The sequence below is a fragment of the Podarcis pityusensis genome (assembly GCF_964106645.2).
Source record: "Podarcis pityusensis genome assembly, chromosome: 5".
NCBI lineage: Eukaryota > Metazoa > Chordata > Lepidosauria > Squamata > Lacertidae > Podarcis > Podarcis pityusensis.
Window position 1 is genome coordinate 38,928,181 of NC_138032.1, and position 12,593 is coordinate 38,940,773.

General features: G+C 42.8%; 1 protein-coding gene across 5 annotated transcripts; it reads right to left on the bottom strand.

Annotated features, from left to right (window-relative positions):
• Positions 1–3,797: 3,797 nt before the first annotated feature.
• On the bottom strand, positions 3,798–12,538 carry SLC35G2 (solute carrier family 35 member G2). Of its 5 annotated transcripts, XM_081006702.1 has the most exons (4): positions 12,385–12,538; positions 12,112–12,267; positions 7,447–7,556; positions 3,799–5,845 (listed from the first exon to the last, which is right to left on the bottom strand). In XM_081006702.1, the coding sequence occupies exon 4, from the start codon at positions 5,825–5,827 to the stop codon at positions 4,589–4,591; it is 1,239 nt and encodes a 412-aa protein (XP_080862828.1). In that variant the 5' UTR covers positions 5,828–5,845; positions 7,447–7,556; positions 12,112–12,267; positions 12,385–12,538; the 3' UTR covers positions 3,799–4,588. The 5 variants fall into 5 exon arrangements, with proteins under 5 accessions (XP_080862830.1, XP_080862828.1, XP_080862829.1 ...); XM_081006703.1 differs by lacking the exon at positions 12,112–12,267; XM_081006701.1 differs by lacking the exon at positions 12,385–12,538 and having other exon boundaries at positions 12,112–12,351.
• Between the last annotated feature and the right edge of the window lie 55 nt (positions 12,539–12,593).

A 12,593-nucleotide genomic window follows, 5' to 3' on the forward strand; every position in this document is an offset into this window, starting at 1 on the left:
ACCTAGATGTTTATGATAATTAACTCCTCACTGAGGGATAGTATAGTTCCATCTGATCTGAAGGATAACATCCACCCAAGAGTTAAGGAATTTGAATGTGAAATTGCGTTATTCAGCTAAACCATTGTGCTAGTGGAAGGCAGTACAATGATTCCCACTAGTTCAACAGAACTCTCCCCCCTCATGTGTATCCCCAAATCTGTTCTGGAGGGTCAAAAGAATCCCTCAGAACAGCACCTGGGGGGGGGGAAGAGAGAGGAAATAATTCCATCCAGCAAGCAGAAATGCTTTTGCTGACAGAACAATCTCCTTAAGCTTCTAAAGCAAACCTTGTAGAAGAAGAACCAGCATGGATTCTGTAAAGGTGAGTCCTGTCTAATGAACCCTTTAGAATTCTTTAAGAGTGTAAATAAGCATATTCATAGCAGTGAGCAAGTTAATATTGTGTACTTACACTTTCCAAAATCATTTGATGATGTCCCTCATCAAAGATTTGTAAGTAAGCCTGGCAGTCATGGGATAAGAGAATAGATCCTTTTATGGATCAGTAACTGGTTAAAGAACAGGAAGCAGAGAGAAGGAATAAATTGCAAATTCTCATAATGGCGGTGGGTGGTGAATGTAAGAAATGGAGTTTCCACAGATCAGGATTGGGACCTGTGCTTTTTAACTTGTTCATAAATCAGCTGAAGTTAGGGGTGAGCTATGATGTGGGCAGGTTTGCTGATATTCCTGGTGGTTTGAACAAAAGGGTTTGAGGTGATAACAACAGCCACAACAAAAAAAGATTGCAAGGAGCTCCAAAAGGATCTCTCCAAAATGGGTGAATAAAAGTAAAATTACAAATGTGATTCAATGTAAGTAGGTATAAAATGATGTACATTGGCATAAAAAACTAGCTTCACATAAACATTAATGGGGTCTGAACTGACAGTGACTGACCAAGAGAGTTGTGGTGGATAGCTCGTCAACCCAGTGTGTAGCAGCTGTGGAAAAGGTGAATTCTATGTTAGGGATCATTAGGAAAGGGATTGAAAACAAAACTGTCAATATCATAATGACAGATAAATTTATCGTATGACTGTTCTTGAAATAAAGTGTTCTGTTGCCACACCTAATATATAGTAGAGCTGGAAAAAGTTCAGAAAGGGCAACCAAAATGATCATTTGGCTACAACAATTCCCCTGAGAGGAAAGGTCACAACATTGAGGATTTTTTACTGTAGAAAAAAAGCAAGTGAGCGGGGACATGAAAAAGACATAGGAAATTATGCATGGTGTGGATAAAATGGATCAAGATTTTTTTTGACCTGCAACCATCCAATGAACCTGAATTTTGAAAGATTAAGGACATTCAAAAGGAAGTAGTTCTTCATACACACAGTTAAACAATGGAATTTGCTACCACAAGATATAGTAACAGTCACCAACTTCAATAGCTTTAAAATGGTGTTTAGACAAATTCATGGAGGCTAAATCTATAAATGCCTGCTGGTCATGATGGCTGCTTACTGCCTCCAGTACTGGAAAGAGCACACCAGTTCTGAATACCAGTTGCTGGGGAGCACAAGAAGGGCAAGATGTGTTATTGTGCTCAGGTCTTGTTTACAGGCTTTCCATAGGCAATTGGTTGACCACTGTGAGAACAGAATATTGTATTGTGCTCCACGGGGCATCTCCAGGGGCTAGAATCTGAGGGCCTATCCATACCTCGTCAATGTGGATTATGAATTCCTTGTGCCTCCTTTAATTCTCCCTCATCCTTGCAGCATTCTCCTCCAGGTACACACTTACTCCTCCCTAAGTCTGGAGGTTCTCTGTGCAATTGATTTGGACTCCTATTCAGCATAGATAATCTCTGGATTTATGGAAAACATGTGGGGCAATAGTAGTTGGGCGAGAATGCTGCATGAGCGAGAGGGAAATAAGAGGCAAATGGGGCTCACAATCCACATTAAGCTGAGGTATGGAAGGGCCCCAAGTCTGAGAGTAAAACATTTTACTAAGACACCTGAGTCTATGTTACACCTTCAACCTTGCTCAACAAGCTAAGGTCAAGCACAGAGAATGAATCTAGGCCCAAAAACATCAGGGCTGTCTTACGCATTAGGGTTAATGGTGTCCTGCGCCACGGCACCCGCCCATCAGGGATGCCCAGCAGCGGGAGTCCGGGATCAACCAGGAACAGCTATGAGGGCATGCTGGGTGGCGGCTCTTCCTACAACCAGCCACGCTCTCTCGCTTTCTGCCTGGGAGAGGAGGCAGCAGCGGCGCCACGCCAGGAACTTCATTCTCTGTGTCTTTATCAATTTATTTAAAGAACAACAAACTGGTGATTGCTTTAACTTTTTGATATGTGGTGATTTGAATCATGAGGATGAATTAGAAGAACTGCTGAGTCTTGAATGAGTCTTGCTTTGGAATTGAGGACTTCATTAGATTTTCTTCTGCCCTTTTCATTTTATTTTGTTCTTAGGGCTTGTCAGAGATAATGTGTAAGCGTGGTGTCAGCTCCCTAAAGAAAAGGTCAACAACTCTGGGGAACCTTTCTTTAAAAAGGTCAACAACTTTGGGGTCCCCCCAAACTATGGGAAACGGGGGGGGGGGCACTGCTGGAGGGATCTTTGCACCACGGCACCGGATATGATTAAGACGGCCCTGAAAAACATGATTTATAAACAGGATCAGGAAACATTCTGACATCAGTATCAACTGGGCAGGACAACTAGAAGTAGAAACTAAGAGCCCGAGACCCGTGTTGTTTCCTGTAACTGGAAGATTCAAGAGTAAAGCCTTAAAAAACCCTGTCGTCCTAAACCACACCCTAACCACAGCTTCTGGCAGTGAAAGAGCATCAGAAATTGCATACGCACAAGTAGAGCAATGACTCTGGGTTCGTAGAAGTATACTATGTCATCACTCTCCAGCCTGGACATAAAATTAGAGATTACAGTCATTGATGCTGTTTTCCTCCCTCTCCCCCCCCCTTATCATGGGAAGTCAACTATGTCATTCTGGTCCTGATTGTGGCACAAAAGCCATATTTCCCCCAATACCGATCCAAAACCCAATTCTAAGTTGCCGTTCTGCATCTACTAACCTGTGACGTAAGCCCCATTAAACACAAAGGGACTTACTTCTGAAGTAGGCATACAAGCCATTGTGCTGCAGGTTAACTACACAGTGAATTCTTAATGAGCGCCTGGACATCAGCTTCAACACAGCAAGACACATGCCTAAGCCTTTTTGCAAAATATTCACATTTTCAGTTTGGGAAGAGGATACTTTAAATCCACTTGCACTTATTCTGCAGTAGTATTTGCAGAAAATAACTTCTAGGGAGTACCTGATATCAGGTGAGCGCACCAGAGGAAAGATGTGTCCTGGCTGCTAGAAAAACAGGAAGGTCAAACTACAGATTCCAAGGACTGCTAGAAAATAAGACAAAAGCAGGAAAGATGCATGAAATGGGGGAGAACCCCTGGGATTTCTGTTGCCTGGTGTCACTTACTTATCAATCACATATCTGACTTCACCCATTGGCTAAAAACATTGAGAAGTGAGCCATGCTGGCTCATTTCACATAAATTACTTAGAAGGATACCTGCACATTTTGCTTCATATCTTAAGAGCTAGATACTTGACTTAAAAAAAAAATTAAACATTGCCAATGGCTGCCAATGAAGACCTTTGCAGGGCAGGCACTGAGTTAAAGATTCTTGGAATAATTCATATAAAATTATTGCTGCAGAGATCAAGTATATTATTATTATTATCATTATTATCATCATCATCGTCGTCATCATTACATACATTTTAAAATCCTTATTTATAAAACATTACATATTAAAAACAAACAATATATTGTTTCCATGAGCTATCATTCTGCTCTTTCAGTGTCCATGTTCACCTGCTGTGCTTCTTTCTGCAATCACACTCTCTCTGCTCTTGAAGCCACAGCAAGCATGCTGTGAGTTGAGGTTGTCAGGTCAGATTTCAGACTACACACCATCAGTGAGCTCCAGTCAATGCAAGAAATGCAAATTGGCAAGCCAGATGAAATCTGTAGGGACCATATATGCATATAGCAACCTAGAATAGGTAATGTGACAAAACCTATACTACAACAAACCTCTGTAAAAACTTCCATTTAAGATCTGGTTATTTGTGGTGAGAAGCTAAGGGGCTCAGTTTGCTATTTCCTTCTGAAGACTACCTTGCCTGAGACCCTACAAATGGTTGCTTTACACAGGTGAACATCATAGTCTGATATAAAAATCTTAGGGTCTGACTATGCCTGCTAGACTCTAATGAGACATATTTTAAAGAACAGAGTTGTATATATTGAATACTGGCACTTCTTATATACTAGTTAAGAAAATCTAATTTTCACAGCGTTAACATTTTAAAACATTTCTCCTACACAGGACAGAAATTTCTAGTGCAACTCTACTGAGCTATACTAGGGCAGATGTAACCTTTTATATTCAGACAAGAAATGGCAGTATGCTGTCAACAACACTCTACAAAAGACATACACAAATGAATATTAATTGTAGATATCAGTAAACCGAATACAGCTTTGCAGTCATTTAATACAAGAATCTAGTATCTCCTCATAATCTTGTTTTCTTAAGTCCTTCCAAGACAGTTTATAACATGCAAGGAAAAAGACACTAATGATGATAACCGCTCCCCCAATCATATCATAGATGCTGGGGAAGATGCGAAGCACAAGGAGCTGAAGGATCATAGCTATCACAATCTCCAGATGCTGCACTGTGCTGACCAAGGCTGGATGAAATTTGTTCAAGGCATAATAGACACCCAGAAAAGCCACTGTGGAACATATGCAGATGCCCATAAGATAGCCCCAGCTTGTTCCATCCAGTGGAATTATTGGCTCTTGGAGGAAAAACATGGTGGAGGCTCCCCACACTGTTCCAGTCCAACCAAAGGTAAACAGTGCTGTCCACATGCTGACATTATCCTTAATGGACCTGTACACGATCATGGAGAGAGCTGTAGTTACGCCTGCCATAACTGTCATGGTATATCCAAAGGCCTCTTTCCAGATATTCAGCAGAGAATCTTCTTCATCAACAATGTTGGGGATCATGACCAGGCAAACACCAAAGATGCTACTTATTACAGTGATGACATCAATGTAAGCCATTCGCTCATCTACTAATAAAAATGCCAAGATGGCGCTGAAGACAGTGGTGGTAGCTCTCCACATTGTAGTCCCGTTGCTTGGGGGTACTATTGCAAAGGAAGTATAAGCACAGGTAATGGAAATAACATTGCATACTCCATAAAAGAACAGCCGCAGTCTGTATCCTTTCGGTCCAAAAGGTTCCTCATGGTAGTAGCACACAACTAAGACGGAAAACACTTGTAAAACAGAACGAATGAAGATCAGTTCTAGAGATGGCACTTTGGAACGATCAGAAGCAAGTCTCGTTATCAGGGCAACACAACCATGGGCCAAAGCAGATCCAAAAAGCACTGCCCAAGTCTTTCTGGACTGAAAAATGCTTCTGTCTACAAAACTTTGGCCTTGCCCACTCTTATTAGCTTCTGGCTTTTGTGGTTCCTGAGATGGGATGTCAATAGTGCCAAAGAAGGATCTTCCTCTCCGCTGGCCATTGCTCAGCAATCTTCTCTTTGGATTATCTTCCACAAAACTCTCAATGTCTTCGTTTGCTTCTTCATACCCTTCCTCTCCAGGCTGTGGATAATGAGAAGTATATTTCACTGTCACTGTGTTAGGATGAATTTTCACTCGTTTTTTTACTGGATAGTGTTTGGAAGGTGAAGTATCCATTTCCTCGGGTAACTAGGACTGATCACAAAGAAAAAGAAGCAAACAAAATATAATCATTTCAGCACGGATAAACCTGTTCTGGCTGCACTTTTGTACCATCTAGAAATTATTACTGTTCTATTGATGCCTTAGGTAAGCTGGGGTTGCTTGAGCAGACATCAGATTGAATACAAATACAGAAAACCAGTGGTGACATGAGATTAGTATGCTGTGCTATAATCATTAATGCACATGCTATTATTAGACAATTTATGCTTGGTGTTTACCTCCCCTGCAATACCCGTACCATTTTTCCTATGCTTAAATTTATTATTGCAGTTCTAGAAACGGTTGATTCTGAAGGGCTCTTTACACTTAAGTAAAATATAGAGAGATTCCATTTTGACCCAGAAGGTGACCTTGTGATGGCTAGATACAGAAACCAGCTTTGTTACAGAATATGTCACAGTTTGGCCCAGCAGCTGTGCACAATTACACTGGGGTGTCATGCAGTATATGTCAACATTATATAGCTGCAGTGATATGTAGTTACCCAGCAGGTACATCCTAGAATGCTGTATTTGTGTTCCAATATTATTTCCACTGCTGTTGATGCTCCTTAGTAGTGCTATACCATATTAAGTGTTTTTGTTGTTTATTTTAACACTTTTAGGCCACCTTTTTAGGGTCAAATGTGTCCAAAACAGGTTTGAAATGTAAAATTGAATCAACAGCACTCAAATCTATGAAATATGGCTTTGCTAACATAGCTGTCTCTGTAGTGGCTAAAAACCGTTAGGGTGAAGATGTCCTATATACACGTCACCCCCAGTTCTATTCTTCTTTACCTATTTCTGTGCAATGCAACAACTTTAGGGATGGTAGCTTTTTCTGATGTTGTCATGTTGACCTGTGCTACCAGACCAATACTGATGTTCTTCAACAGTTTGGAATGCTAGTGTGAAGCTACAGGTTATGTTGTTGCATGGGTGCATAAGTCAGCATGCTCAATCCTGAACATACAGTCAGTTAGTTAGTTAGTTAGTTAGTTGCAGGCACAGTAGCTCATAAACTTAGGTCTAAAATTTGTAAGACTAACTTTCGAAACATTGTACCGATGCTGCTAGCTAAAATGGTTCAAATGAGGATCATCTAGTCCAACCCCCTGCAATGCAGAAATCTCAACATGTGGTCTCCCATCCGATACAGTAAGTTGTTAGATTCTTAGACAGCAGACATGCTGAAAAATGAATTCCAACCTCAGTGCTGATGTAAAATACAGGGTGGGAATGAGGTACCCTCAGAGCTGGTGAGTGCCAGTTGAAGAGATCTCAGCAGCATGGATACTCAATAAAAACAGAGATGAGAGAGTGTTCCTTCTAAAATATATGGCATAATTTCTAGCTATAATATCAGCTGCTTGGTACAATTTTGTTGAAACTGCGGCACTCAAAAGTTGCTCTGTGGCGTTTCCCATTCATGGTTTGAAGGGATGACAGCTTTAAAGTTACATGCCTACAAAAATACGAAGGACTTAAAATGAAACAAGGTTTTGCTTAAGCAGACACCAAATGACAGCTGAAATGTCATGCAAGAAGAGAAAACAATACAACAACCAAATAAGAGAAAATAAAATTTACCTCTTGTTTAGAAGCTGCTGAGTAAGTGATCCCTCAAAAATATACCATACCAAGAGATGTTAAAGGGAGAAAATATGCTCTCCAGCATCCGATAGTGTATCCATTCCTGTCTTTTAAATTTGAAGAAAACAGAGAATTGAGAATAGCTACCTGTGAATCCAGAAACACAGACCCAAATGTTGTCAGTTTATGGAGTGTGCAGGAGGAATAATGTAGATTCTCTTTTGGTTACCGTCTCTTCTGTCTGTACATAAAAGCAATGAAGGGGAGAGAGAGGCTACAGCTAAAGAATCAAATGCAATGAACAGACCAGAAAAAGTGAGCATGCTCAGTAGAGCTCAAGGGCATTTGACAGCCCCGTCACTACTAATTGTGGAGGGGAATAAATATCGTTCTTACTAGTAATCCTGCCAGTGGAGCATATGTTTTAGATGACACATTACAAGACTTTTGTGATCCCTTTTTGGTAATGGAAGAAAAAAGCCAATCATTTAAAATATAAATGATGCATGCTTTTCATGACATGCATGGCTTGAACATTATGGTTTCCTCATCCTCTGCTGCAAAGACAGATTTTTAATTAGCATCTTAAACAGAGGATGAATATAACATAAAGGGGAAGGAACCCCCTGGTAACTGCTTTGGATTCATCCACATTCTGAGACATGATTTTATATGCTAATGTAGAAGTTCTTACGCCTTATGTAAGTGCATTCAGTGAAAATAATTTAAAGTATAAGTGGTCCTACCTGATGATTGCTAGTTAAGTGGTTAATACAATGACTGAGATGACTAACTGCTCATTTATACTGCTGGAATCCCACTGATACAAGCAGGATGATAGAAGTGGTCAGAAGTTCTATCAAAAAGCCTAAAATTTAGGGGGAAATGTACTGACTGATCAATGGAATGGCCTCCAAGGATGGTCAAACTACAGTGTGACATCCACAGGGCGCAAGCAAGGGCAATTTGTATGGAGGTCACCTTGCCTAGGTGACAAGACCCTTCCCCCCTTAGCCTCACTGATGTGGTCCAAAGGAAAGCAGAGCAAGATGTTTGGCACCAGCTTGGCTGCAGGAGCTGCTGGAAGGAGGTACGCAAGCAAGCAGGGTCGTCTTTAGCAGATGTGGTGCCGGGGTGCAAATATCCACCCAGCGCCCCCAAATTACCACAGATAGTGGGGGGGGGGCGCAGCTGTGCACTGCCAGCCATTAGGAGGCACAACTCTCCCCCATGCCGCTGTGGGGGAGCAATCCCCACAGAGGCTTGGGAGGGAAGCTGTGCACCTGCCAGCCATATGGTTAGCGGGGTGCAGCTGGTGGGTGTGCAGGGAAAGGGGAGGCCGCCGGCAAAGCCGCACAGCTCCCCCACTCGCAGGGGCACTCCTGAGAGGCTGGCACCCTGGAGCAACGCACCACTAAGCCCTATGGGAAAGACGGCTCTGTATACAAGGTGTCATCCAACCGTCTTAGGGACTCCATTTTGTATTTGTGTAGGGTTTACTCCTTTGCCTTTTCTTCTCCCAAAGATATTCAGCAAGGCAGCAAAAGTTTAGGATCAGAGCTTTCCTTCTCCTCGAAGGAGCCCCATCTCCCCCTTATTTTCCTTTACAGCATGTGCAGAAAGTGCCTTCTTGACCGTTGGACCCATTGTTGGTTTCATCCACTCAATCCTTCGCAGGTAGGCTCCAGAGGGTTTGAGACCCATCGGCTAGCCACACCTGGTTTAGCCAGTCAGTTGAAGTTGCTCCCAGGGTGCGGCTAACACTTTTTAGGGGCTATAGGTGAGAGCTGACTGCAAGATGAGGACCCAAGGTGGACAAACTACCCAAGAAGGAGCACAATGTGTACCCCACCAAAGGTACTATCCCTCCCCCAACACCTTATATACCCCACTAACAGAGTGGAACAATATAATCATTGGATGATATTCAATATTATATTATAATCAATGGATGATAAGCCATCCATTCGGAGTGTGAGCAAAAAAGGTATCAAAAATGCTAGATGAAGGTAGAAAAACTCAGACAGACAGCAGTACAGCTGAAATTATCAGTTTAGAAGTACTACTCTTCAAAATAATTGATGTCTCTTATGAGACTTCTCCACTGAGTGCTTTGCTGGCAAACATCCAATTTCTGTTAAAGGGCAGCTTTTAGAAGCTTTGTGGTCTGCTCAACCTGTTGTAAACATGTAGGTTTGATTAGGTATTTGTTATTTACACATCACAGAGGCCCAGTTTGCAGGTAACGCTAAGCCAAACCATGTCTTAGTGCAAACAAGGAAATGTATGGGCTTCCAGAGGGGAGACTGCAACCATTTTGTTCCTTCCAATTCTGCTGATATACTAAGTCATGGTTTAGCTTAGCATCTAGTCAGAAACCAGGCTTGTGGTTCATACCCTCCAACATTTCTCTAATGAAAACAGGGACATCCTATTCATTAATAATAATAATAATGCCATTTATACTCCTCCCACTTGGCTGGGTTGCCCCAGCTACTCTGGGTGGCTTCCAACATGTATAAAAACATATTAAAACATTAAACATTAAAAAAATTCCCTATACAAGGCTGCCTTCAGATGGCTCAGGGGTCAGATTACTCCACACCCTCCAATATTTCTCCGATGAAAATAGGGACACTCTAAGGAAAAGTGGGACATTCCAGGGTCAAATCAGAAACTGGGTCAGCTTCTGTAAATCCAGGAATGGAAAATCCAGGAATGGAAAATAGGGGCACTTGGAGGGTCTGGTGGTTTATATCTCCCCACATAAAACACAAGCTGTAACCAAGGTTTGTCTTATGCTGTACAGCACAGGTGGGGAATCTTTGTGGCCTGCTGGGCCAGATCCCTATCTGTCCCCACCCTCATGGGCCAACTTTGACAAGTGGGCAGGACTGCTTGCCAGGCACTGGGCATCATTGTGATATCAGGTAATGGACAGGTAGACTGTCCCACCCACTTGTCAAAGTCCCTTGGTTCAGTGCTTCCCGAGTGCCCAACAACCAGTTAGTTTTCAAGTGCTTGGAACCAAAGTACAAGGAACTTTGTCAGGCCTTTGCTTGGTGCTTGGGAGCTGGCTTGCAAATGGCAGGGCTTGCAAATCACTATGTGCAGCACTTCCCAAATTCCTGACAACAGCTTTCAGGCGTTTGGGAAGTGCTGTGCAAAGTGCTTTGCATGCCCTGTCCTCAACCATCACTTCCCCAGCTTTCTGCAGGGATGAACTGAATGATCAAGTTCTCCATGGAGAACTTGGTTGTACAGTTGATCCAGCCATGTCTCTACCTGCCCCACACCTGATGTTGCATATATTAGGTATGGGGCAGAGATGGGCATGGTTTGGGGGAAGTGGCTATGTGGCTGGTCAAATTTGGTCCGCAGGCTGATTGTTCCCCACTCCTATTTTTTTATGGGAGAGATAAAGCACACTTATGGGTTCAGGCCACCTGCTAAGCTAAATTCTGTATGGAGTGAGCACGTGCATGATGCTGCACATGCGCAGACCGTACGGGCTGCGCTGCCCTGGGTGCCAGAGAGGGTTCCTCCCCCATTGATTTGTCCCACATTGAACGCCAGGAACTAACAGCAGCAGCAGAGAAAACATGTTCCCCTCTTAACTTTCAACTTTCTTGGGCATATGAAATTAGCCACAATTATCTTGAATTTTTGCTTAATCCTCAAGAAAGAAGGGCATTTTCGCTGGCCAGGTTTAATTCAAATCCTTCAACCCTCCTATGTTCTTGGGAATGGTGGAAAGAGAAAGAATTTGCCCATGTGAAGACCACCAGGTGGAAACTCTTACACATATGGTTCTTAAATGTAAACTATATGTTGATCTCCGCCAGCAGTTCCTATATCAACTCTGCATCCCCAAATGGAAACCAGAGTTAGAGGTCATACATTTTCTATTATTGGGGAATAATCAGGAGTTCACCAAGTTAGTGGCTAAATATCTTTATCTGGTTTTTTGTCGTTGAAACACATTGCAGAGATCTGATCTCCCTGGAGACCTAGAGATGTAATGTTAGACTGCTTTGCCTCTTTCATTTGACAAATGTTTTGTGTCACCGAGAAGGCGGGAATTCTGTATTGATTTGCTATGGATGTTTGTATGTGATGCCAATAAAAGGTTTGATGATGATTTGTCCCACTTCTCTTAACACTATAGTGCAAGCGTGCCTTTCCAGGTATCTATAATATGGTAACTGTGGAAAGCATTGCACAGCAGCTAATGAAGATGTGTAGACAGTCCAGTATAAATCCACCACTAATGCACTATTATTGCAGGAATGACGTATTGCAGAACACTCAAGTAAGAAAAACACCAGTCTGGAAGGAACCTTTCTGCAGAGGAAGTCCTACAGCAGGCATCCCCAAACTCGGCCCTCCAGCTGTTTTGGGACTACAATTCCCATTATCCCTGACCACTGGTCCTGTTAGCTAGGGGTGATGGGAGTTGTAGTCCCAAAACATCTGGAGGGTCAAGTTTGGGGATGCCTGTCCTATAGTGACACTTACTTCTGAGCAAGTAGTCATTGCACATGTACAAAAGGTACAACAAAATTAAGAACAAAGGATGTCTGTATCTTTAATAGTTGTATGTAAAAAAAAATCAACATCGTCTCCACGCGCGGAGAAGCACTGTGGCTTGCTAAAACGCACCTATTCAAATTCGGTCTTCTGCAGACTCTAAGCACCGTGCAGAAGTCCTTTCTTCTAGAGCTCCTTCTCACCTTATTTCCAACCTTACCGTAACGTGCACTCACATCGAGGCACCGCAAATTAGTGGAGACGCACTCTAGTGCGATAGCCCACATCCTGCAATAAAAAAACACAACCTGAAGGGGAAAAAAGGTCTCGGGCCTGCGCAGCAGTTAACACCAAAATGCTCAGCGCATGAAGATGCCAGCGGCGTGACGTGCAACCACATTGTACCGTATTAAAAAAACTGCTTTTAAGCGGTCGGCGGGGGCGTCTTCATGCGCAGTGTGCACCCCGCCGAGGAAGAAGAAAAGAAAGCGCACTCTGACACAGTTATTAACAGGGTGAGGAGAGAAGCGGCGAGGCAGGCGCAACAGAAATATAAAGGGAGGCTGGGCGGGGCAAATGGCTGCTGCTGTTTCCACGCTTCAGGAACCTGCCCG

Coding starts and splice junctions, on each gene's coding strand:
- SLC35G2 (XM_081006704.1), bottom strand. CDS start 5,827: ATGGATACTTCACCTTCCAAACACTATCCAGTAAAAAAACGAGTGAAA.